This window comes from Pseudopodoces humilis, chromosome 5 (assembly GCF_049639895.1).
Source record: "Pseudopodoces humilis isolate 2021_Gansu_Grassland_sample_001 chromosome 5, ASM4963989v1, whole genome shotgun sequence".
Classification (NCBI taxonomy): domain Eukaryota; kingdom Metazoa; phylum Chordata; class Aves; order Passeriformes; family Paridae; genus Pseudopodoces; species Pseudopodoces humilis.
Genome location: NC_142204.1, coordinates 32,557,747 through 32,585,301, shown reverse-complemented (window position 1 = coordinate 32,585,301; position 27,555 = coordinate 32,557,747). Strand labels below are relative to the sequence as shown.

Below are 27,555 nucleotides of genomic sequence, written 5' to 3'. Positions count from 1 at the left end.
AAAAAAGAAGTGACCAGTAGGCAAAGGGAGGGGCTTTTTCTCCTCTGCTCTTGTGAGACCCTTTGGTGTGCTGTGTCCAGCTCTGGGCTGAAGACAGGCTAAGAGTTGGAGTTGTTCATCCTGGGGAAGAGAAGGTTCTGGGGAGACTCTGTAGCATCTTCCAAGACCTAATGGAAGCCTACAGAGTACTGCAGAGGGACTTTTTACAAAGGCATGTAGTGACTGGATAAGGAGGCATGCATTGAAACTGTAAGAAGGTAGGTTTCCATTAGATATTAGGAAGAAATTCTTTACTGTGATAGTGGTGAGACACTGGAATATGTTGCCTAGAGAATCTGTGGATACCCCACCCCTGGAAATGTTCAAGGCCAAGCTGCATGCAACCTTTGTGCTACCTGGGGTAAAGAAAGGCATCCCTACTGGCTGGGGGTTGAACAAGATGATCTTTAAGGTCCCTTCACACCCAAATAATTTTATGATTCTATGAAATAACTGCCCTTCTGATTTTCATTTTACTTTGAAATGTCATGTTTCCACTCCCTGAGTAGAATTTGTCACTTCTCTTATGCAGGACTTACTTGATCTGCCTTTTTGTAAGTAAGTGTTCCATAGTCCACGTAAAATGTTATAAAATAAAACCAGATTTGAAGATGGATACGTAACTGGCTTAATGGAATGACAGGAAACGATACAAAGGTTTTCATTGTGAATTTTAAATTATGGACATTTTAAATTTAAATAAAATATAGACAGCTGTGAAAAAGGAGGAAGTAAGGAGCATAAAGGGTCATAAAGAATACTTTTAGCATCCTAAAACCAGGTCAAACAAATATATGGGAAGTCTAGAGGCAGATAAACAGCAAAGAGTGCACACAGTCTTTAATCACCTTGTACATTCTAAATTCTGAAAGAAAAAAATTTTATTTGAGATATTGTAGTACAAACTTCAAATAAATGCTTCAAAACACTGGATTTTTAATATTGTTTTATTTTTAAAGAAATACTCTCTCTCAACCTATTTTTCCTATTTTCTTCTTAAAACACAGTAATACCCTTAAGACCTACCAGTCCCAGGGGAAGTACAACCACCAAGTGTGGATAAAGATCAGTTGAGAGAACCCACACAAATTCCTATGAGTAAAATAAACCTGGTAGTGTATGAGTGGAAATTAATCTTTCCCCTGACGGGTCTTGTACTAGCCTGCACAGCTGTGTATATTACTCTGTTTCAATTCTCTAGCCTCTAAGTATTTATATATAAAAAAATGACTCAATAGAAATTGCAGCTATTGGTAACTAAACTCATAGAACACATTAGTCTACTCTCAGCATTCAGAGCTCTGGGCTTAACTACTTGTCAGTGATACCACAGAGGTCAAAAGATGCAGAGTTGCGTTAATAAATTATTACAAAGATAAGATAATATATTTCATACATGTGATTCCATCAGGAGCTGATGAGTCTAAATATTACACATTATTATTGAAGCATTCAAACAACATTGTATGAAAAAAAATACAACATAAAATATATTAAGGCAACTAACACACTTTGTTGAAACAGAAACTATTTATAATATCCAGGATTAGGGGAAAAACCCACAACAAATAAACCACAAAAAATTTATTTTTAGAAAAGGCTTTTTGTTTTTTACTTTTTTTTTGTTGTTGTTGTTTGTTTTGTTTTTCTGCATTAAATATGTGCTACTCATCAGTCCTAGCACTTTGGTCATTTTAGAAAACATGGTTGACAGACACTTAGGAGAAGAAAATTATAGAAAAACACAGCAGTGTATCTGAAAGAATTTTACATTTACACTTTCCAGGTACTGTATATTTGCTTACTCTGTAGGCTGTTAATTCCAGGATTGCTTTGAATTTTGCAGAACTAAACTTTATTCAGAAATGTTTTAATTATTTGTCCATTCAATTCTTTTAATCTGAAGTACTAAACAGATTGATCTGCAAAATATGAACATGGCAACCCAGAAATTATGCACATGCTCTCTGTTAGCAGAGCCTCTACCATAGTTTGAAGTCTTGTTTGGTAATTGAGACATTTCAATTCTACAGCTTTGTTTTGGACTTACAGCAATACACTGGAGAAGGGCTTGAGAAAAATATCCTAAATGAAAAAATGAAAAAATTTGACTTAACCACATAGATGTAAAACTCTCACATTTTGCATTCCTTTTTAAAATTTTTTTTTACTTTATTTTACCTAGAGCCCAATATTTTATTAACTATAGAAAGTGGATCAGTTTTAGCTGTATCCCAAAGTCCTCACTGAAGAAGCAGGATTTACAGGTTCCTGCTCCAAAACAGTATGAGATGGGATTTGAAAACCTACTTGCTATATGGCTGTTGGGAAACAGTGTCTAGCCAGAGACTAAAATGTCTGGCTCCTACCTGTTGCTTCTGCTATGCTTTTTTTGGTAGTGATGATTTCAGGAGGCTTAAGACACTGGATCCAACCAGTGAGATAGGCAGGAGAAAGTCTTGCTGAAAATGCCCCTCGGGTTGGGTGTGAGCCTGGGATTTGAGCGTCTCGCACCAGCAGGACGTAAGCAGTTCTGACATGCCTGCTGGCACGAACTCTGTGGACTGAAACATCAGTGGGGCAACTACAGGGTAACAGCAGATAAGTAGGGGGTTTAAGGATCTTAAACGCAGATAAAAGCTGCTGAAAGAGCATCAAAATTAAAAACCCATGTGTAGAAGGTAATTTTTAAAATGGGACTTAGGAGTTTTTAAAAATATAATCCTGATATGTATAAACTAAATTTAAAAATACAGCATAAATGCAATTACTTTTCTTCTGTTCTACATTATCATAAAAAACTATTTTTTAACAGCTTAAATGCTCAATTCTATCATCTTTTACAGCAGCTTCATAGCAAGTAAACTCCGTCTGCATAAAGCTAATGTAACAGAGCAGAAAATCAAGCTCTTGGTCTAGCTTTCTCTAGTCTCTACTTCTCATTCCTAAAAAGTTAGGGAGATGCAGGAGTGGACCCAAAGACCAAAGGATATGAAATCTCCAAACTTTTGGTCCAAGCCAGTCAGAATGCTCCCATTTCACTGAGTGTCAACATTACGAAGTCTGAACAGTCTGTCCTGATGTAGCACAGCCAATAGCTTTGCACCTATTACCAGTTAATCCATTCTAGCATGCAGCATTTGAGCACAAGTATACTATTAAGGTCATAAATAGACACTCTTTACTTTGCTGAAGCAATGCCACAGCTTTAATACCTTGAAGAGCTTAACTTTCAAGACATCAGATTTACTACTTCTTATAAATACCCTCCAAAATAAAGTTTTTAAAAATGCGTAACTGTTTTCAACTATGTTGACAGCAGTACCATGTCCCCTGCAGTTATTTCAGAGTCCTGACTGTGTGTAGAGCTGATTCCAGTGTCAGAGTCTGTATCATTTATGTCCAGATTAGTCACTCTATGAACAAAGTCAGGAGCAGCAATGCTGTTACTGGAGATGCCACTGCCCTTCGATGGCTCTTCATTTGGTTGAAGCCTAGTTTCAATATTGTCTTTAACGTGTAGTAAATTAAATTCTTCTGTAAGAAGTTCATATTCTTTTTCCTTCTTTTGAAGCAGTGAGTCCCTGTATGTAAGTTCTTTCTGGATGCAGCTCAGGTATGAGTTGATTCTCAGACCATCTTTCATACTTTTTTCCAGCTCATATTTCACACTTTCCAAATCCGAGGTTTCCAGTTCAACATTAGCTGCTCCTTCTGTGTGAACATCCTCTCCATTTTTTTCCATGCATATACCGTGTACTTCTCTTTCAATTTCAGCACACAGGTTCTCTATTAATTGTTTGTGATGTTTCAGTCTCTCTTCAACCTGTAAAATTCCCTCACTTTTGCTCAGATAGTCATGCATCTCTTTTTGATCATCTGGCCTACTCCCTTGCTGCTCAGCCTCACTTGTATTGATCATTAAATAGGAGTCCTGCACATAATTTTCTCCATCATTTGCCACACGATCTAGATGGAATTTTGCTTCACATTTTTCAATTTCCATATCTAGTTCCTTCATTCTAAGGACTTGTTGATGAATGGTATGATCTTGAGAAATTATCAGATGGATCAGTGTCTCCATATTATCTCTCTCTTGCTGAACACTGTCCTGCTTAAGCTTGGCCAGTTTCCGGAAAGTCTTCCTCACAATTTTCTTTTGCTTGTCTATTGGCAACATCTTCATGTAGTTTGCTGGACTGAGGTCCCACTGCTTTTCTACATTTTGTACTACCTTGGCTTCAGCCGTTTTCCACAATGGAAACGAGAGGAAAGCATCTGACTTTACCAATACAAAATGCAAATTTGCCTGCTCTTCCCCCCAGGCCTTCCAGAGTCTCAGGATCTTTGTCAAGGGAGGCAGTACTCGCTCCGAGCCTCTCCATTTTTCTACAATGCAGTAATCACTAGGTGTTCCAAAAAGGACCTTTTTCTCTCCAAATGTTGTCTGATGTTCCTCAAGCAGTGCTTGAATCACTTCTGAGCAAGTTGTGCGCTTTGTCAGGCCACACACAATCTTCTCCTCCTGGCAAACCCAAACCACAATCTCTCTTTCATTTGAAGCCATGTCCTTGCTGGGAGATCTGAAAAACAAGGGACCATGTATAAATTACATATCAATGGCAGAGACAGTATGAATAATTACTATAATTCTGATGTGGCTAACACATTGACAAACTCCTGTATTGTACAAGACAATATACTTGTTTAAATTGTATGAAGAAATGTCTTTGGATTAAGTAACTTCTTTAATTGACTAGTGATTTTAATATTATTACTAGTCCAACTGAATGACAATCTCACTAAAAATGTCTTTTATCAAATCTTGGCTTTGTATACATAGTAAGAGTGTATTAATAACCAATAATAAAGTTTGGAAATCTGCATTACACTTTCAGACTGTCCAAGGACAGCACAGCTTTCAGATCTTCATATCTATTCTCATTACGAAGACTGCACAGACATTTCTAAGCTCTTAGAAATGGCTTCTGAAGGGAAGAATGAGCATATATGGACTGAGGAAAGATGATTGAACAACACCAATGAAACTGTATTTGCAGCTCTTCTGCCACACCTGCACCCACAAAAGCATAAAAACAATTGTTTTCCTTTCTTCTTTTTTTTTTCACTAATAATGATCGAGAAATGTGTTGCTCTTCCTGAAGTACCAAATAGCCTGAATTCTGGGGACTTGTGAGAGGATACCAGCTGCAAGAGAATGCATCTGCATTTTATTTTGTTATTTGAAATAATATGAAATACAAGAAAAGGAAAAAAAGTTATTTTATTTAGTTGTTTATTTACTTGCTTGTTTATGAATTATAATGAATTTGCTATTAACCTGGTACCTCCTTATGCACTGAGATACCTAACTCCAGGTGTCTGAGATCCCATTATGGCTTCTGTAGCTCCAGATCACTAGTGCCTAGACAGCACTGCAGCTGGCCAAAGGTAGAAGTTAACTTTACAGCTAATTCTTCAGTTTGCCCCCATCTGGCCCTGGGCTGCTGTGGGCCTGTGTTGGCAGAGTTGCCTGGATATTCTTGTCCTAAAGACTCCACTTCCTGCCCAGACCTGATGATTTGACCTCTTGCATGAAATGATAAAACAGCAAATTCCCTGAGGAAAAATGTCTTTGGATTTTCTGGTATCCCTTGCAGTTAATTTGAATGAATGAGGTTTAACCTAGTCTGACAGAGAAAGCTTGAAAAAGAAAATAACTATTCAGACCATATTCAAAGGGTGCAATACAGCATATGTTTCTATCTAGGACTATTTACTCGCAGAACTTTTTTAGTCTTCTGAGTTGTAGTAAGCATGGAGGTTTATTTGGCTTAATTATGGTTATACCCTATGATTAGTAAAGCAATCCAACTTGTTCTTTTTTCTTAATTATTACACAACATGACAGACACACTGCAATCCAATGAATTGAACTATGACTGACTCAGCTCTAGGTGCCATTCTGACCAGGAGGCAAAAATCCTTAAAAGAAAGGAAACTGCAAATGAATACTAATAAAACTGACAAGTGTAAGTTTATTAGTATTATTGCACAGGAGAGCTCAGTCCAACTACATTGCTTCAGGTCTTGGAACATTCTCTGTAAAATGTGTGTTTTGGTAGATGACTGAGTAATAACATCATTTTCCCTCTCCAATAGCTCCCCCTCATAGACCAGAGTTTTACAGTAATTATTCTTTGAAACTGATGCTCAAAAAGTTAATGTTTCCGTAGACTACTTCCCAAAATAAGAAAGCACATATCACAGACACAGAAAATGGCTAAAAAGCACAAAGAAAAGGTGATTTTCAAGTTTAAGAGGTGGGGGAAAGAATGGAGGATGATATTAGATTAAATGGCATTACTGGGAAGTATATCACATGCTAAAAAATCAATATCTCTAAGTCCTCTGAGATTTACAATATGCAAAATGCTAATTTTTTTTTCCTGTTGACAGATTGACAGTAAAGTGAAATTCAGGTAAGTAGCCAGCTGCAACATAAGTCAGCTGTGACTAAAATAACTCAGTACTTGCTTTACACTACAGATAGGAAAAGAAAAAAAGCAACAAGTAATTTATCATGCATAAAATTATGTGAAATGAGTAAGGAAAAATACAGTGTCTCAAACCACTTTCACTACTGATACCTTAATAATTGATTTACAAATATAAGTGTATTACCAGCCATTGAATTTAAATTTATAAAAGTACTGGGACAAAAAAAAGGCATAAAAATATAAGAAATACCATATTGGGGACCCTGAGGCAGTAAATTCAGGCTGTATCTTTCCTGATTTCTTTTGCAATCAAGAAATACATTTCAGGAAATGAATGTCATCTCCTCTAGCATTCTTCTGAGTGTCTTATACAATTTGTTTTCAAGTCAAAACTCTTCCTATATTTTTTTCCTTGATTTTGTTTGATTGGCATATTTTCTCCTAGTCAATATTTTCAGAATGTAATTGATTATGTGGATTAAGCAGAAGCTCACTGTCTCTTCTATTCTGGGCTCCTTTAAAGTTTTCTTTATGAAGGCAGTTTCTCTCAGTGCTACCAGAAAATCTTCAGATAAATCTACAGACCCCTAGACATCTCATCATTATTGTATTGATAAATACTTTTACTATACTGTCTTATACGGGATTCCCCACAGAGTTCAGCAGGAGTTAAGCAAACTTCTGATGGAAACACACTGTATATTGTAAAGCAATCTCTACGGGATCCCTGAAAACAATATGGATGCAAAAATAACATCTTTAAATTACTGTTTTCAACCCTGTCCTAGCTGTTTATAGCCCCCTGTAACTTTTTCAGTTATGATGCACCTATCTGCTCTACATTCAGTTTTTTGGGGAAGGATTATTCTTTATTTTGCCTGTAGTATATAACTATTAGTAGAAAAATTGGATAATGTATGCACATCCAGGTATAAAAAGAAATCAAGTAGCTTACACATGAAAAAAATATATATGCTTATAATGTATGTACCCTACATCTTTTAATTATATTGCCACATTTTACAGAAAAGGAGAGAAGAAATTAAAAGAAATTCTGAACTTCTCTGTAATTCTTGGATCAAAGTGGCATAGTAAAGTATAAATTCATTTTAAACATATTTTATACATATCATTATACTGATAAACTAAAAAATCCTTAATTTTTCTGTGTTTGTCCCAACATATATTATCTCAATTTTTATTCAGTCACTTCACTCAATTTTTGATGTTTACATCTAAGCAAAAAGAATGTTTATAATTTTCCACTGCCATGAAATTCTAATATATCCTAAAATATCAAAAGTAGCTCTTCATTATCTTCCACTAAAAATGGTAAACTGGAACCTCACCATGGACTTTTTAAGTAAAATTTATTGTACAATTCTTTTTTTCATCGTTAATTCAGGTCATTCCAAACAAAACTGAAGCATGATTGTGTCAGTCACAAAATAACAATTAATAAAACCTTGTTTTCAGGATGCAAGAAGATCCCAGTACTAGGAATTATCTTTTGTTAAACTGTGCATTCCTCATAGAAAGCGAAGAGCAGATTCTGCATTTATGAAGTGGAATTAATATGAAAATTAAGATTTCAGTATAAATTTACCATCAAAATTCCTCCTCATAAAGGGAAGAGAGGAGATCTCCAAGAAGAATCCCTACTGCCTAGCCCATCTTTGATCATTGGGAATTATCATCAGAGGAAGCTATTTCTCTTTCATTAACTACAAGAGACTTATGTGACCACCTCCAATCAATTAGCTCACTTTCAGGTAAGTAAAATCAGGTGAGATTAATCCAATGAGATTCATTCAGGTGAGATAAATCCAGATTCTGGTTTATCTGAGAGAAATAAAACAAGAATGGTTACAGCAGCAGTTGATTTAGTACAGACAACTAAATGTGGGACCTACACATCATAACTTCACCTTAGTTTAGACCTTGACTGTTCAATTTAGCAAGTAATTTATAAGGAAATCCATTAATTCATTTCAATATTAAGAAAGAGGTCTTGAATAAATTTTGGTCATTAGAAATGACATGGTCTTCAGGAGCAAGATCTGCTTTTAAACAGTCATTTTAACACAATCTTCTCAAATATACAGGTTCTTTGAATTTTGTGCCCTGCAGTTTTGTGAAGGACACAAAAGAACTAACATTTTTAATAACCTAGCAGTTAATAGCAGTATAACTGCCAAAGTGTTTCCTGAAGACCACAGTAACAATTTCTTCAAAAATAGCTAGGCTAAAGGACATGAAATGTTTCACACGAACCCCTTTCACCTTTCATTAAAGAAGCACCTTTATTCTCTGACTCCAGTATTTATAGATTCTCAACAATGACCAGGGATTGGATAATTAAGTTACCACCTTCCCAAGCACACTGGTCATGAGAAACGTCCATCAAAAGATGTTTCTTAGAAGGAATGTGATAAACAACTTATGTTTATAGAACTTTAATGGGAAAGTAACTAAACTATAAAAACATTATCAGAAGGCTTTAAGCAACTTATATTTTTTAAAAAAATGCTGCAGTAAACAGGCTTTGAATCTTTCAGTTCTGGCTTGAATTCTGTTTCTTTGAATTGATCACTGAAATGTTCTACTTACACGTCTAAGACTATAAAGTACTGATGATAACAATATGCAAGTCTATGTTTTTTTTACAAAGACACTAATTACTTAGGAACAGATGGGAATTTAAACTTAATAATGGTCAAAATACATTTCCAATCTTTTTGTTTACTTGGTTCAACTGCTATTTTCATGCCTTCTGCTCCTTGTTTCTCTTCAAGTTGACCCAAAACACCATCTCAATCATGCTCTAGACCTCACACAGTCTTAATTACATCGGCACAAACTGATTGTTGTGTGTCAGATATATAATTTGTTAATTTATTCTTCAGGCCTAGGGGAAGGTAATACATTCCAGCAACATATAGACAAAACAAAAACATTTACTTATGTCACACGAAGTCAAAATATGAGATAGCTTAAATGCTGGAAGGGGAACTTTTGATATTCACTGACTTTAAGGTATGTCTGGCCCAATAATATACATACCAAACATAATTCTTTGCCTTCCAGAAACAATCTCCCTAATTATGTAATATATCAGTTTTACAACAAATCATGCCAATCAAGTAAAGGTATCCCCCTACTTTTTAGAATTTCATCTTCATGTGAACAAGATACTTCTTTTTCTTGACTAATTTCTGCAAACTTTCTGCTGGGACTAGATCATTTCCATATCATGTTGTTAGCAACTTAATGCAGTGTTTGTGAAATATAATGGACACTAAAAGAATACTGCCAACAACTGCCTTTGCTGAGGAAAAAAAAGCATATATAAAAACCTTATCTCCCTTTGCTGCAATAAATTCTTTCTAGAATTCTCCCCCCTCAAAAAAATATTAGCTCTTTTTTCAATATTACCATATTTCTTGACATATCTTCAAAGATAAATCAAACTGATAAACTAAAAAATACTTAGGAAAGGTATTCAAACCCGAGATTATGTTTATGACCAAAAATGTTATTGGTTGCCTCCTCCCAGTCATTGAAATAATTTATATGGAATAAATGTCAGTTGGCAAAAATAGACAGCACACCAAGCAATACATTAACCTTTTCTTGAAAATGAATAGAACTCTTTAATAATTTATAAATTTTCCATCAAAGAGCTCATGCTAGAGAGCCATTTGTGTAAAATATCTTAGCCATTTTTCACCAATTTTTTTGGAAAATCATGTTTTATTCTACAACAGCCTAAGCCCTCTCAATAGCACATAAAGCCTAATCTGCAAAATATCAGATGATAATTGTGTTTTATAATTGACAGTCTGCTGTGGTGGGGTCCTCAGCTGACCAGAGTATGTAGGTATGTAGGTATGCCACTGCCCTGACCTCCCCAAAGTAGGATCAAAATTCTTCTAAACTTCTAAGCAAATCCCTACATTAGGCCAAGATACCACCCAGAACAATTCACTTTCTTCAATGGAGCAGACAAAAAGGCTCTAAGAGGCAACCTCGCTGCTGCCTACTGCATGTTTGCAGTGAAGTCCTTGCCAAGAGATTCAGTGTTTATCATCTAGGTGCTTTCCTAGAGTCCACTAAGGAACATAATGCTTTCAGGGAGACCCAGGCAGGGCTCTGCTCCCCGTGTTGCTCAGCAGTCCCCAAATTTTTCCTTAAGCCGTATGCTCCCAGCTCTCAGAAAGAGGCTCAGTGCCGCACCTCCCACCTGCCCCACTGCACAGGGGAAACAACCTCCCAGCCAGGCCTGCTCAGGGGCTGAGCTACTTGCTTTCCTTTGAAAATGTTGTGTCACAGTGGCACGTATCATCCTGGGAAAACAAGAGACACTAAACATTTAATAGTCCAGTGTTTTCAAGGTGCTGGTCTTTGAGCGTGCTGCTGGGGCACATAAAAATGCCTGTTGGGAAGTATGCATTTGTGCTACGGTCTTCTCTCTCTTCAACACCCACAGAGGCTTATCCATGTGCAAGGGCCCAGAAAGCACTTGCCTTGCTTTCATGCAATTTCTAAAAATCTTGTTATTTTAGTGCCAAGCTTATCATTCTGTTTTACCTCTTAGACCTAAGCTATAACTATCATCAAAGATAAGACTGACTATCAAACAAAAATGTGATGGTTTGTAATTATGTTTACTTGATGGAAACAATAAGAAGCCAACGTTACAGGGATACCTACTTGACACAAATGGCTTACATTTGTAGCATAGAGCATATGCTACATGTAATTTGAGAGCTTCTGATACCAGTGACTCTTACATGTCAGGGTATATAAGGACTAATATCAGTCACAGAATCACAGAATATCTCAAACTGAAAGGGTCACATAGGAATCATCCACTCCAACACCCAGAATTACCTAAGATTAAACCATATAACTAAGAGCATCATCCTTGAGCTCTGACAGGTTGGTGCCATGACCACCTCCTTGAGGAGACTGCTCTCCTACCCAACCTCTCCCCCAGTGAAGAACCTTTTCCTAATGTCCAGTGATTTGTGGAAATGGTGCAGGAATGCTGTTTCTACCAGACCTCTGACCTAATATGAAGTCAAAAACCAAATATGAAGTTGAAGCACAGAAAATACATACTTCATCACATACCGTTTAGGTAACACTGCTTTTATTGTTTTTATTGTATTATTGTTTTTACTGTTTCTTTTTCAAAATTTCAGCATGTGACCACATATATATGCATGTACATGTGTATAAATATAAATATAAATAAATATAAATATAAATATAAATACAACAATAGATTATCATCATGAAAGAAAAGATCAAAACATATTTTGGCTTTTTGTGATTTTTATCTGTGAAATTTAAAGCTATTGGGGCCATGTATTGAAGCTCTTGTGTGGAAGAAACTAACTTAATTTGATCCAAAGTGATTTTTGAAAGTGAGTTAAAACATTACAGATATAGAGAATACACAGTCCATATAAAAGTGAGGGTCAGAAATATTTCAACATTTCAGGAATAAATGGCTCAAGCTGAAAGTCCTTATTACATTTATTCAGACTATCCAGATTTAAACCAACTTTTCTCTTAACTTTCTGTCCCCTTTTGTAAAGTTATTCAAAAAGCAATAAAGGCCAAATCTTATACTTGGTATGCCTCCTGCCTAAGTACATTACTCACTTCTGAGTTTCCTAAGGGCAGCAATGAGGAAGTAGCTACTCTCTCACTACCCAGTGAAGCTGGAATTACTCCAAAGCCTTAGGGATTCAAGTGAGCCTATTAAGTAACTGCCTTCCCATTCCCCTTCACAAGTCCCTAAAAACAATATTAATGCAGGCACAGTTAATATTCCTGTCATGTAGGACACAGAAAATCCATACATGACACGTCAGAAACTTGATTCCTCCTGCCTTTTACATCATATGAAAGTCAGGGAAAGGTCACCTGAAAGGTATCATGGCAAGGCAGAACTAGTGCTTTAACTGTGAGAATAAAGCTCTCGATACAGATCATCAGTGCAGTCCCAACACTGCAGGAAGACTTGGAAAGAACACCACAGAACTTCTGAAAACAAAATAATTATTATTTATAGAGAGAAAAAAAAATTCTCTCTACCATCTCTTTCTGTATCCATTTAACCTTGGTCTATGATAAAACTACCTCCTTTACAGAAATGTACATAGGCATTTACTAAAAATAAAAGAAAATTAGGCATCTTGTGAGCCATGTGATATATTTCAAACATACACCTATACACAGTGGTTTGGATGCTCTAATTGCAATATTTCAGATATTTGAAAAAAGAAAACAATTTAAAGAAAGACTATTTTTATAACTAGCTAGTTACAACATTTTTTTTTTCCTGGTATAAATTTAATGTTCATTTTTTTTCTGCTCTTTTTTAAAGGCAAAAGTTTTTAATTCAACAAGATACCCATACTGTCAGGAAGGCTCTATGAAGCTTTTTAATTAGAAACAGCTGTTGCAAATTATGTTCTATATGAATTAAAATTTATGTACTTAAAACTGTAAGTAGGTCCTTCATCTCTTCTTCAGAGAAATGCCATCATCTTAGCTACTGTACAAAATTGCATACATTTTATTTCAGCAATGATCTGTGGTTGAAATTTCTGCTCACTTCAACACTTTATATGACGTTGGTGCTCTATTTCAGTTATTTCAGTGAAATAGTTTTGACTTGCAATGGGATAGTATTTTTTTTTTACAGAATAAAAACATGAAAGATATGGTCTGATAATTATTTTACTGCAAATAATTCATTCACACCAGACTGCTGCTGACTTGTGTCAGACTTTGGTAAAAATCCCATGGGAAATCATGTGCTTAATTCTAATAACTGTACTGCCTGAAAACAGGTGTCTGAACAGAGACCAATTGTTAAGAAAAATAAAAAAAGGAAAAAAGCCCTGACAGTACTTATAACAGATAAAAAGGAAACTAAAGCATCCAACAAGAAGGACCAACAAGGACTGACAGTAATAATTCTATCATCTGTTAATTGGATGGATTGCAGATTTTGTAATACAAATAAAATAAGCCAGGAAATTTCACTAGCTCAGGATATTGTACTAACAGAAAGACAGAAGTAAGAGATACTGTAAGAGAACTTATACACCTCATTCACTAGATAAGAGTGATAGTTATGATGGATTAACCTGAACATTCCCCTGCTGCTCTATTTAATAATGACAGGACTCTGTTTCCTTGCTACAATGGCAAATATTATTTTGCAAAACCTCATTTTCAAGGGCCGAGTGCAGATGTTCAGCAAAGCTGCCCAAAAGTTTATCAGGTCCTCCCCTTCACTTATTAGCTCTGTCCTATACCATGTTTACACTTTGGGCAAGTGCAAAGGCTACAGTGGAGACTGAATTTACCCCTGCCCTTTCCTCCTGTCCTACCTCTGAAATTTTCCTCTGCCCCTAAGGGTACGCATTCTCAATAAATTACATCTGCTTTAAATCTGCCTTCCTGTCAGACTAATCATCATTTCTCCATTGTATAGTCAAAGTCATAAGGTTGGTAAGTGGATATTAGTCAAAAAAATGTTTGGAATTTCAGCAAGCGTGGTGTGTACACAAAATGTCATGGCAGGCAACTTGTTTATCATACCAGGCCTGTATTTGCAGTAGTCTGACATAGTGGAGGTGGAGGCTTGAGAAAAGAAGAGAAGAAATAACTCTCCACCAAAATATTTTCCAAGATGAGCAACAGTAACATCAACAATTTACATTACTGGGGAAACATGCTTTGATGTGTATATTGCAACTGCTACTGAGGAAGCAGCTGTTATACAGGAATGGAAGATCCAGGAAAAACTCCAGAGCCAAAACAAACACTGACATTCAGTGACAGTAATTCTTTAGATCATGATGGGGGGGATGGGAACAGGCATTTTCAAATTCCTCTGTGTTAATAAGCAACATGAGAAGTTTAGAAATATCAATACAGTAAATGCTACATTTTGATTTTGAGCAGTGGGTAGTTGTCACTAGTGAACAAATGAAAATGTCACTGATAATTTTCATCTACCACAAGAATTTTGCTACATTGCAAAAATACAATTCTTTAAATTGTTCTTGTGTCTAATTTAAGTGCCTATGCATATTTAAGCTTTTTGTACAAGCTTTTTGGAGCTCCTATGAATAATGTACAGAATGTGTTTAAATCTCCATCACTTTCAGTAGGATAGAGGAAGCAGAATAATTTATAGCTCCTTTGGAACACAGGCTTCTAAATGATAGAGTTGCTGTTACAGAAGTCTGTGTTATCCAACTTCTCCCCTTAGAATTTCTGTAACTGCCTTTTAGAAGCACCCTGGTTGTTTATGAGCATTTGAGATCAAAGAAGTGAGGGGAATTCCAAGCACTGAGAGTATGAAGAGTTTTTTGTTTGGTTTGGTTTATGGTTTGTTTTTGTTTTTTGGGTTTTCTTCCCTTTTTTTTGTGGTTCTATGAAATTCAATTCAGCTTTTGTTGAAAGGTAAAAGTGTACTGTTTCCCTCCCCTGCCTTTGTTGACATTTTGCCCAGTGAAGAAACAAACACAAAGTATTCTGAGGCTGGGTCTGAGCTGCCAAAACATGAACAAAGCACACTATATGTAGACAGATGATAATAAGGCAAGTTAAATAATGGAATAAAATACTGTCAGGGAAATAATAAGACTTCTTGCTGCTTTTCCAATACTCCCTGATCTGAAGGAGGCTGGGATGGTTACCTTCTTATGAACCCTTATATGCTATGTATGTCTTACACCTCTTCTCTGCTCCTGGTGGCACCATGCAAGAAAAGTTCTCTTCTCATTCATAATGAATGGAATGTCCAGAAGGAGTTGGTTTCTTTTTGCCAATCCTAAGGTTAAACTCAGGCTCAGGAAACGAAATAAGAAAAGTACTCATTTGGGTTCTGTGGTGTCTGGCAAGAACAGCAGCAGTGCAAGGGAAATGATAGAGAATGCCCAGGAGCCTGGAAAGGGGGCTTAGGACTGTTCTTTGTGCAACAGCAAGCCTTTAGAGCAGTTCAACAACTTCATCAACAACTTCATCAATCATTACCCTTTCCTAACTGCTGAAAATCTAATGATTTGTCAACACAGATTTTTTGTGTATTATAGACTCCAGTCTGAGTATTTCTCTACGATTGGCTAGGAGTGAGAAAGACAGGATAGGCTTTAATATTCTCCTGTATGTATTGCGATAAATTTTACAGAATGAACCACCCCACTCTGAAGCTACATTGGGATCTTTCCCATTTCATTTGCTTTCATTAAATCATTTTGAAAAATATCATCTCAAAGGATGTTCTATCAAGATTTAATTTACAATAAATTCTTTCTTTTTTTTTTTCTTTTAAATTTCTCCCTCGAACTTTCTGAAAGACAATTCAGTGAAAAATGTGTTCCATTACTTATAGTATTTGAAGAGCTGAAAGGAAAAAAAGAGATAATGAAGTGGACTCTTATATAAATGTTCATTCTAAAGAGCTAAATTGAGTACTAGATAGATAATTATGCTAACGAGAAGAGTGGACATAATTTTTTTTAAAAGAAACCTGAAGCATTTTTACTGTCCACTATCAGACTGAGAGATTTGTGCAGCTTATGCTTTCAAGTAATTTTCTAAAATTGCCTATCAATGAATGCTTCAATATGTAGTTAGTGAGCCACAGCCTGATAGGGTCTCTGAAACATAACCACATCTTCTCTGAAGAAGCTACTGAACAAATGAAATAAATTATTAACCTCACCAACTGTGCTCTTCCCAAGCAATGGATATTAAACAGGCCATAGGAGACTGCAAAACTAGCTCTAGCCAGCTGAGCAATACAGATAGGAGAGGCAAAAAGGGATGAATTTCTGTCTGGAAGCAAATTTAAAGCTGGATCATAATGATTATTACCAAGAGTAATGGGAAATGTACAAGACTGATGCAAAGAAGAAAGGTGAAAGACGAGAGATACAGAGAATGGTGTACAGTAGCCTCCCCCCCCACCCCCTCCCCATTTTTAGCTGTAAGAAGATGAGGAAAGCCAACTGCAGAGGAAAGACATTCCATGTGACTCAGATAAAAAGGCCATGTGAATATTAAAATATTTGAACAATTGTGACTTAAGCCCAAAACCTGTTCTATGACAGATATTATGGCTCAGATACTGTTTTCCAGCTGGGTCCATATGAAGAGGCTCATAACTGCATCAGTTGTCCATCACAACCCTCCCACTGGAGCTGTGCTTCTTGTCTGATCTCTAATGAGTCACGATGAATTAAGCCATAAAGATAAAAGCCTTGTTAAACCATCTAAGATAGCCATCCAAATGTGACTGAACGGTTAAGAAGAAACTTCAAAAATTTAATCAGCTGAAAAGGTGGTAACTCCTGGCAAAAGAATTGTGATGAACAGGGAGAGCAGGTATAGGCCAAAGATCTGCAATGGGCATAGCTGAAGCTAAGCATGGCTGCGTGACTGTGACCAAGACCAAGGCAGGCCTGTGAAATAATGGTGCTAGTTTTGTGAGACACATCTATGGCAGGATAGTGATTATCCCAAGCAGGCTGTGACACCAGAAAGACATTTCAAACTACTTGTTTTCTTTAGTTCACAGAAAGTCAGACTGAGTCAACATTCAAATTAATCCTATGTTTCTTTATTTCACATATCCAAATGTCTTTGCAGGTGGGGATCCTTTCAACATATGAGCCATTCAGATGGCTTCCTAGCTCAGGGAGGATAAAAAGGCCTTTTAACAAGGTACTTCATAAGCTGAGTGGTTACCACAGTGACAGCTGGGTGAAGGCATGCTTCCCTCTGCCATGTGAGCAGCTCTGTCATGTTGGGAGAAATACACATATTTAGCTTTCTTCCATGATATGTGCACATTCTGTTTGTCACTTCTGACAGGCTGGTGTGTACTCAGGTTTGTAATATGTAGATGCATAAATATGCAATCTATGGAAGTGGCTATTTCTGCATGTATTGTTTATATATACAATGATTTGGGGGTTGTAAGACATTTTATTGTACATATGTGACAGTATATCTTATGAGCTATACATATGCATTCAGTGATCACATCCAACACAAGCTGTCATAAATGCATTTTTATACTGAATATATGCCTATCAGGCACAAATGCTTTAGCACAAAGAAATATGTTTAACATGCAGCAAAGTACTTAGAAATTTCAGCCATTGTTAAAGATTTCCATGCTACTTAGTTCAACAAAAATGAATTTTAAGTAGTTTTCAGTGTATCCGTAGAAAGATTCATTCTCTGCTACACTGGTCACTTGCCTCACTTAAATGAATATTAGAGATGGTACTCAGTTTTGTCAGAAACATAAAAGGTACTGAGGCATTGCAGACATTGAATGTTACAACTTTCAAGTATTTTCCTTGCTGCTGAAATTCATAATGCTCACTTGGACATCTCAACTTCCACAGAAAGTACTACAGAAGACCTGAACTCCCAGCAATGGGGTTTGCTGACACCATCAAGTTCAGCAGAAACTGACCTGAAGCAATCAGAAACATGAACAAAAGAGAAGGACTTAGATGCTGTTACATCATGTTCAAATGTTCATCGCATTAAAAAAAAGAGAAATGTTAATTAGAACAGCAACCCAAAACCTGAGTCCCTTCTCTCACTGAAGCTTTCAACACTAACCCTTGTCTTTGTCCGCCTTACTGTAACTTAGGCCAGCACAAAATGAAGCAGCTTCAACATGAAATACTAAGAGAATTTCAGTTTAGAATAACTTCACAAGACTTTCCTGGAAAATGAATAATGAGGGAAGTTCAAATTACACGGTGCTCAGGACCAGCGTAAGACATGATAGGAGTACAGGTGGCTGGGGAGTGCTACCAGTCAGAATTTAAATATCCAAAATTCTTAAAGATTATCCTGGGTGACTAGAATTACACTTAGGCACCTCCATAACATTAGCTCTTATTACTTACCTTTGTTCAATATGTGTGTATTTTTATTTGTATCTTTTCTCCTAGGTATGGTACAACCCCCTTAGAGGGCACTTTTCAAAATTTAAACTTTAAATATATGTCCTTTACCATCAGATGTTCAATTGCTTTTCAGGCTGACATTACTGAATTTATCTCCACATACTCTTGTAGGGAAAAAACTCCTTTTTACAAACCAAAGCTATTCACCCATTTAAATTCGCACTCTGTCTAACTAAATTGATATCCATGTGCAAGGTAAGACATCCATAAACTTCTTTTGCTGAGCCCTTATGTAAAAGAGTTTAAAGGACACTGAATTAGCAAATGAGGAATACACAGTGAATAACCAGTTCTGTAAACTGTGGTTTATGTGTCTTGCCCAAAACTAGGTAGGAATTTTGTGGCAGGGTCATGGAAGACATCCATGCTATTAGGATGGTTCTTCCTTAATCATACATTATCTACCTGTAATTCACCCCTCCATTCATGTTTCCCTTTTTAATTTCCAAAATGAGTGGTGCAAAAGATGGTTAATAACCTGCCCAACAAATCCGAGCATGCTCCGTGAAAAGTGATTGGGTGGAGCTCATATCATCTACCTTAAGCTATTTAAAAATGTAGATGTGCAGTCAAAGACAATTTTCTGACCTTCCTTGTAATCAGTGGCATAAAATAGGCACCTCCAAAAGGGTGACTAATCCCATACTGACAGCCTGTCTAAGACTGAATGAATTGCCCTCTGGAAGTGTTTAGATGTATCCATTAACTACAAAGAGTACCTAGATGACTAGATACCTAAATTTCAGTGGCTCAGGTAGAGTGAGATGGAGCTTGACATTTGTGTTTTACTGTGTACTTGAATCTCAGGAGCAATATGAGTGTCAGCAAAAGTACTGTGACCATCCACAACTGCAGTTCCGAAAATAACTTAGATCTTTGACACCTGTGGGGACTTCTATAGATAAACAAACAAAAATTATTAGTTATCTACCTAATCCTTAAAGTACCAGGAGTTTGGGAAAGTGCAGTAAAATCAATACCTATCCTAAATTGTTGTTAGAAAACTGAATTTGTGTAGGGCTTTTCAGTAAAGCAGGATATTAACAATGAAGTAGCCCTGAGAGAGATATCGGCAAGAATCAAGTTTAAAAAGTATACCCAGTGGCTTAGCAACCAGTTCAGAGGAAGTCTGTCAGCAGCTGATGTCCAAACAAAACTGGTTCAGAACATCAGTTTACCAACCAAAACACCAGCAGCTGAACAAGATCAGCACAAGAGCTCACATTTATAAATATCACTAAATGACTCTTTGATCAGTGAGCAAAATCTGATAATTTCCTATGGCAAATGAGGTATACTTTAGGTCACCAAAACTGTGTCCCAACTGTTGCTCTGACAAATGTTGTAGGTTAAAAGTGCGTTCACAGTGGAAAATAACCTCTGTAGAAACAATTCCTTTGAATTGAAGGAGGCTGGGGAAAGCAAAGTAAGATGCTCTATATGGATGATGGAATCTATTAACACAAAGCAAATTGCATGTTCAAGACCCAAGGGCAGACTCTCTTAAAAATTAGTAGTCTTCACTCAACTGTATTATTCCAGTGAGGTCATACACCCTTACAAGCTAAAGTAAGGTAAACATATTTATACCTGACCAAAACAAAGGTCTAATAGATTATTAAATTTTCATAAACCTGATTTTGTCCTTCAACATGAGAATATTATGCTTTTGCATATTTATTTTAAGCTTCAATATTTTTGTGTTATTAAAAGGAGGAAAAAAATAAAATCATCTGCTTTTCAATAGAGGTGTTTTTATTTACCATTATGATGGGAAATTTGTAACTCAGAACTCTTTACATCAATGAAAGAGAGCAAATAGGAGTGAAGAATAAAGAAAGCAACTTAATCAGATTCATGATTTTGACCCTTGATATAAACAACATATTATATTCACAGCAAACACTTACTGTCTCTATAAACATGTTTTTCTCCTATGATTATTCTGTAACTTACTAATTAATGTGGAAAAAAATCATAAAAAAGCAACCACAACCCAGAAAAACAGAGGTTTACATCACCTCCAAGATTACAACATACTCTGGCATCTTATAATGCTGATGCTCAAAAATGCATGTCTAGAACCATCTAAACTACAATTTAAACCTCTCAAACTGACAGAGGCAAAAATGCACTCAGGCAGACAGGAGTGAGAATGAAACAATAAAGTTGGTGAGAGAAGCACATCTTTACATAAAGGGTATAAATAAAGTGCATGAGAGATGTGCCAAACATGCACTAGAATTTTTTATTTCAAGTTTGATGCGTTTTGCTCATTTCCACATGGCATCAGGACTTGGGTTTCATAGCATTAAAAATGTAATTACATGACAGCTTTATTATCATTATTAATGAGAACCTTCCTTTCTGTTTTTTCTTAGTTTCTGCAATCAATTTTCTTTGCTTTTGCTCACTTCACAAAACCACCTCAAAATATATTAAGATGCTCATGGTACTTCTTTATTTATTTCTCTTTCTGGGGCATTAAAACCCTTCTTACTAGATATTTTTAACATTTTAGAAAATTTTAGGCCATTGAAAAGTTCCTCAGAAAAATCACACAAAATCAAACCACACAATCCACATAAACACATAAACAATCCACAGTGCATTCTCACTTTCCTGCACAGCATCTAGGTTTAGTGGACTGTATGAGGAATAGAAAAAAATAGCACACAGATTTATTTCATGCCTCTCCCACAAACTGGCTTTCACATTCTGCGCTTCTACGCATTCTACACCGTCTAGTCATGTCCTACTTATTTTCCTGAGGCATGTAAATATTAACACCCAAATTACAGCTAAGGAAAACTAAGTAAGCTTATCGGTTGTTTGAGGTCACAAACAAATCGGTATTGTTATCACTGTTGCAACACCTACACCCTGAGTGTATTTCTGGCTAGGTCAAACCAGGGAAAGGCAATGTGGTAAATCCTGGAGCTCATTTGAGTCAAGCTCCAGAAACATGCTCAAAAAAGCATTCCTTTGGACAAAGCTTCCTGAAACTCTCTTATCTGTTTTGTCCTGTGTGATACCTGAGGGACTGCCAGCACAGAAACACTCTACAGAAGAAGAGAGAGAGTCATCATCTCAAGAGTATCATAACACACAAGGGAAACAACAGAAGTGACAATGATAGCCAGTTGCCTATGCACACAACTGGGTACCACCATGTCCAACATTCGGTTCTAGGCTTCACTTAATGCGTGGTCTTAACATTTTTATATTACATCATCCTTTCTGTCACTATTAATAAGGATTTACCAACATACTAAATATAGAAGCTGGATGAACTAATTAAGGCCTGTACAGCATATGAGATGTTAATGTTTTCAAATAATAGTCTTTCAGACCAGAGTTTTAAATTGTTATTATTAATCATATAAAACAAACAAAAACCTTCTTTTCTGAGCATAGGTAAATCAGGAGGTACTACTCTGTTATTATCACTAATTTTTATTAAAGTTAAGAGAATTCTAAAAAATGCCCAGCTCTGAAAACTTCTGTCTACTGAATTAATTACATATTTAGCAATGTGTCTTTCTTCATGCACAATACTAGATTTTCAACAGTAAAATAGGAAAGGACCATTGACCAGCAAGATTTTTCCTCTTTTTAAGATTTTACTAAAGAAATGGGAGTTACATCTGAAACGTATCTCTCAGCCTGACTCTACACTATATTAATGTTTCAGATTAACTTCAGTTTAACCTAAGTCATGCTCTTAGATGGTGTAGTATTACACTTCTATTACTCATTTTATTTACTCCTTCAGGATGAAATTGCTGCCTGCCCTCCTGGAATAGTAGATAATTAACTCTTTAGAAATAAGGTTAGTGTTTTGCTAGACGAAAAGCTCTTCCTGAAAGTGAAGTGAACAAATATGTACAAAGATTATTAAAAAATGTATGCAACCATTTTGACCCCTGAGACAAAGCTTCCAAGGCAGACCAGAAAATAAATCGTAATGTATGAAATCTGGCTCAGAAAAGAACAACTTCTTTGAAAGTTCACTAATACATCTCAAACTCAGGGAAAAGTTAGAAAAAAAAATATGTAAAGAGAATGAGTTCTACCATTACCAAACAAGCACCATCTTTTCAACCTAAAATTTTAATACAGGTAGCACCATTGATTCTAAAACTTTTACCTACCCCCTCCAATATACATACCAAATACCTCGTAGTCTTGTATCAAAAAGCACCTTTATAGCTTCATACAGACTTTTATCCGGGTATGCTCATCCAAGAGAAGTATTAGACATCTCACATGATCCCGTGAGACTTACAGTGTGGGTCATACACAGTTCATTCAGACAAGCAGCTGATCTCCAAGAGCTTTACCAGTCCAAACCTCAATGCTGAGCATTTTCAGTTTTACTTCATCAAGGTTTAAAATGTACAGCGGTGTACTCAACCGTAGGTAGAGCAGGAGAGATGTTCAGAGTAATACACAAATCACTGTGCTAACTAGATGCAATGAGAAACTACTGGAGGGAGGGAGAAAGGGAGGGATCATGGAAATGCTAGGTCAGTATCAGACAGATGAAGTCTCTAATCTAATTCACTACCCTGCACTGTAATATATAAACTGAGAGAATAATTGAGTGTGTCTCTCAGTGGGGAGGGGCCTCTGACTGCCAGCGCAGGAAGAACTCTCTCTTATATCTGTAACATTGCATGGAGATACATGGTCTTTCTTTCTAACTCTGGACCAGAGATGAGCTGATGAAAGGCAGGCAGAATTAAGGGGCAGGTAAAGTAAGTCTTTCCCTCCTACAGAGAAACACTAACTCCTGTGGCAGTGAGTAAAAGTGGAAAACAGTGGAAAATAGTAAACAGTAAAAGGCCAAAAAAACATATGGGAAGGAAAAGCAAAACCAGTAAACACATTTAAATATTAACAGATTTGTAACACAATTGTTTAATCCTGAAACACTACTCTGGGTTCAGAATTGTTACATGCCAACAGAATGTACAAACTTTTGTAGTAAACATAGGACCAGTATGAAGTATATTGGCAAAATGTATTTTTCAAGGTGCTGAGTGTAACAGGACAGCCCTACAGCATCAAGATGGATTATCTGTACCCTCTCCCTTTCAGTATCCCAGCTGCAACACAAATGAAACAGTAGAGATTCAACAATTTTGTCTAAGGCTTATGTGCAAAACCCAAGGAAATGGTCTCAAATAAATAGCAATGAGGTCAGTTTTATCACTATGACACAGATCCAAATATCCTTGAAGTATTTAAACAAACCTAAAGACCCATTTTAAAAAGTGATCAAATCTAGTGCCCAAGAGCAGAGAAGTTTTAATCCTACCGAAAATCAGTGTAGCATAAATTCCTGTTCTGCTTAGCAACCAGGAAACTGAATACAATATGAAACCCTGGTACCTAAACACTGCAAGTATATATGTCCTGTATTTCTCATATCTGGATAGGAAGATGTTTTGACTCCATGCAGAGCAATGTGTTAGATCAATACTAGACCTGATGAGCAAAGAACTCAGAGCCTTTTCTTTTCCTCCACCTTCAGCTAAGCATTTCCTGCTCTCACTACACTTCTGAAGTGGGATGTGAGCTGAACATTCCTCTCACTCTCAAAGTACGCATCAAGAGATTTGTATAAAAAAAAAAAAAAAAGAAAATCCCTTTGGGTTTATTCATGTTGCAGAGCCTTAGTCCTGCAGGAAACTTTCGTTTTTCCTTTGTTGCCTTAGAGGGTACAACCTGTCCCTGCTGTGCACATTTGGGTTTGTAAGTGGGTGGGGCATCTTGGAAGTATTGTTCTCCTGGGGACATAGCGACAAGCACATACATATTCTGGGGACTGTGATTACTTCTGGTTGTCACAGAAGGACAAAGAATTGTGTAAAAACTACTTATAGCTCTTGAAAAAGATATCAAAATATCACTACGATCTTTCTTGCCGAGAAACCTATGTTGGAGTCACAATCCTAGAGGCCACTCCCCTGAAATCAAACCAGGGCTGAAGTGATCCGTTGGCTACGTGGGCTTTGTGCTGTCTCTATGGGAGTGACACTTCAGCAGCCCAAGAGAGTAATATTCACTGGAGTCTTTCAAATACTAACAGTACTTCAGGACATGTTTTGTTTTCCTGAGGTTTAATCTCAGCTTCTTTCTCTAAAGACTCGTGGCATAATGGACAACATCCGTCGCCTCTTGCTCAGGCACAGACTCAGTTGGAGTAACCTCTTTGTTTAAACTCTGAGGTCTAAGGGGCAGAGGCTGACAATTTACAACCTGGATGTGAAGAGCCTACTATTAAACAGGGCCCTGATCTGGAACCTCTGGGCAATGCTGCAAGACAAGCACTAATTACAGTGGTGTCATCTTGTTATCTGAGCAAATGACTGTAACGCCTTCATTTTCCTTCTGGCTCTTCTTCCACCTACCTTTGTTGCATCAACTTAGCTTTATGTCCTCATGTAAACATAGATTTTATTCCTCGTTTGCTTATCTTATGACTTTCAGGAGTTATATTTGCATGTAGCAAATGGTCATTAAGAACTTCCAGAGAAAAAGGAAAAAGCTGTGTTTCCCATAAATGTGACTGAGCACTAGGCCTATTTTAAAAAGCAGCAGCAGGTTAAAGATACACATTTCTCTATGTCCCTTTTCGATCCTTCTTTACAGGTAGTTAGACAAAATAGTGAGCCACAAGTTGATTCCAACTACCAGCCTAAACACAGTGAAGGATTTTAAACTCACTTCTCAAGGTTTCAAACGAGTTCACCAAGATACAAAGAAAATGAGAAATAATTATTATGTAGCTCTTCAGTCATACTGCAAAACCATTTTACTAACTGCATAAGCAAAGTTTAATTCTCAAAATTAAATATCAAAGCTAACATTAAATATGCAGAAATTTAGATATCTGAATAGATAGTAACACATCTTAAGAAGTATGTAGTTTACTTTGTTCTTGACCCCACTCCCCCTACATTTCTGTGGTCACACAGCCCCTTCTTATTGCCACAAACCCTCTCAGCCATTAGAGGCATTAATTTATTTTTGGGGATATGAGGATAAAATGAATAGAAAGTCCTAGATGTTCACAATAATGGTTCCTTTGGTATTTTAATTTTTATTGCCTATTTAAAGCTTTGGATTATGACTTTCTTTTCCTGAGGAATAAAATGGCACATCAGCAAACATAGTGAGATTGACGCAATTACTGTGAAGATATTGTAAATAACCAAAAGAGAAACAGTTTCACCGTTGAACACAGTGGAACTGTGCTTCGTTATTTAGTCCTTATTCAGCTAAGTGGTAGCAGGAACAAAACTTCTACTTTAAGAGTAATACAGTTCCAGCTCTATGTGAAAGCAATTTCATAGAAAAATTCATGTCCACCTTTCTAGATTTTCTAAACAAAAAATGGGAACATGAGAATTGTATCGAAGTTTTACTGTGTTCAGACACATTAGCAAAATACGCTGTTTAATTGGTAAACTACAATATTAATAATTCTAAAATAGTATCCAATTTTTAAATAATGAACTGTTACAATCTTTCTAATTTATATTCCACATAATATGCTAACTTAATATTTTTACAGAATCCCAACAAATACAAAATAATTTTCAGTAAATCAAATGTGAAAACCAAAAGCCAAACATGGAAAAGAAATGGGATATTTTTACAAGACTCCTTAAAGTACGCTGAATTATATTACCCATAGAAAAGATCATCCTTTCCACTCTTTTAAATACAAACTAAATTTCAGTGAAGAGCACTAGGTAAAATGGGGATGAGAGTACAAGTGATTTTAGTTTCTTACTGAGGCAAAATTTCAGTGACCTGCTTCTGTTCAGCTTTAGCTAGATGGGCTCAGCCACTGTACATTCCATAGGGTCCAAGAAAATTTACTCTTAAAAAATCTAGTACCACCCTAGCACCAAACATGATTACATAACCCTCCTTCTCCTTTCTGCAGCCCGTGTGTGGGGCATGTGGAAGCATGTACAGAGTAAGGGGCAAAGTCCCAATAAAGAAACTTCGCAGCAGCAGACCCAAGGACCACAGCAGTCCCTCTGAGGAATTTTCTACGCAAAGAAAAAAAACCAACAAAAAACCAAAAAGTATATACAGTACAAGTCCATCCCGCACTAAAGGCTAAACAAGAAAAACCATCCCACCCCCCACGCTGGGAGCACGATGCTGTCCTACCTCCCAGGCTGACAGCAGCGGACAAGATAAGGGACGGGTTTGATCCGAAGGGGTTGCAGGCTGCCGGTCAGCCTCCCAGGGCAACGGGGCTAAGGCGCGGGGCCCGGAGTCCGGCCGTCCCGTGAGAAACTCGGGGACTTTTGTCCCGGGGCGGGGGAAGAGCTCCGGCTTCCCCCTGGCCGCCGACGGGGCGCGAACGTCGGGGTTCAGCCGGTTCTCCCGGCCCCGGCGAGCCCTTCCGAGAGCGGGGCACCGCCTGGCTTTAGCCGGGGAAGGTTCCGAGTCCGGAAAAGTACCTCCCGCTCACGGAAAATACTGCCCAGGACTCAGAAGAGCCAGAGCGAAGAGGGGCACGACAGGTCCGGGGGAAGGGAGCAAGGGAAAAGCCCCTTCCCTCGGCCCACGCCGGCCCGGCTCCCGCTCGCAGGTGAGCCCCGGAGTCCGGCTGCCGGGAACGGCAGGGTCCGGATAACACATCCTGCCCCCAGAGCTAAACAAAAAGTATAAAAAATAATTCATCCCATAGCGCCCTACCTTTTTCTCCACATACCCACGCACTTTACCTGTTTTTATGCCGTGTTTTTAATAAATTCCTTCCAAAAGGAGCCATGATCCCAGCGGCATAACATCAGCGATCCCCAAACAATTCGAGGGTGTTCCCTTCTCCCCTATTTTTTTGCCTGAGCGCCTTCCAGCTTGTTAATAGTCACCGAGCGTAGCGATGAGCTGGAAGTTGTGCAATTTACTGCTAACTTTGAACTCCAGCTTGCTGCTGCTGCTGCACCTTTGGA

At 37.1% G+C, this 27,555-nt stretch overlaps 1 protein-coding gene across 4 annotated transcripts; it reads right to left on the bottom strand.

The window, feature by feature from the left end:
- Positions 1-968: 968 nt before the first annotated feature.
- On the bottom strand, positions 969-27,555 carry RASSF9 (Ras association domain family member 9). Of its 4 annotated transcripts, none has more exons than XM_014249112.2 (2): positions 27,328-27,555; positions 969-4,622 (listed from the first exon to the last, which is right to left on the bottom strand). In XM_014249112.2, exons 1-2 carry the CDS (start codon positions 27,372-27,374, stop codon positions 3,347-3,349), a joined length of 1,323 nt encoding a protein of 440 aa, XP_014104587.2. In that variant the 5' UTR covers positions 27,375-27,555; the 3' UTR covers positions 969-3,346. The 4 variants fall into 4 exon arrangements, with proteins under 4 accessions (XP_014104587.2, XP_014104590.2, XP_014104589.2 ...); XM_014249115.2 differs by having other exon boundaries at positions 27,315-27,382; XM_014249114.2 differs by lacking the exon at positions 27,328-27,555 and adding an exon at positions 26,765-26,896.

Bases quoted from the DNA above. Each gene is read 5' to 3' on its own strand.
- RASSF9 (XM_014249112.2), bottom strand. From the start codon at position 27,374: ATGGCTCCTTTTGGAAGGAATTTATTAAAAACACGGCATAAAAACAG. The intron at 4,623-27,327 runs GTAAAGTGCGTG...CTTGTTTTTCAG, and splicing joins AAAACACGGCATAAAAACAG to ATCTCCCAGCAAGGACATGG.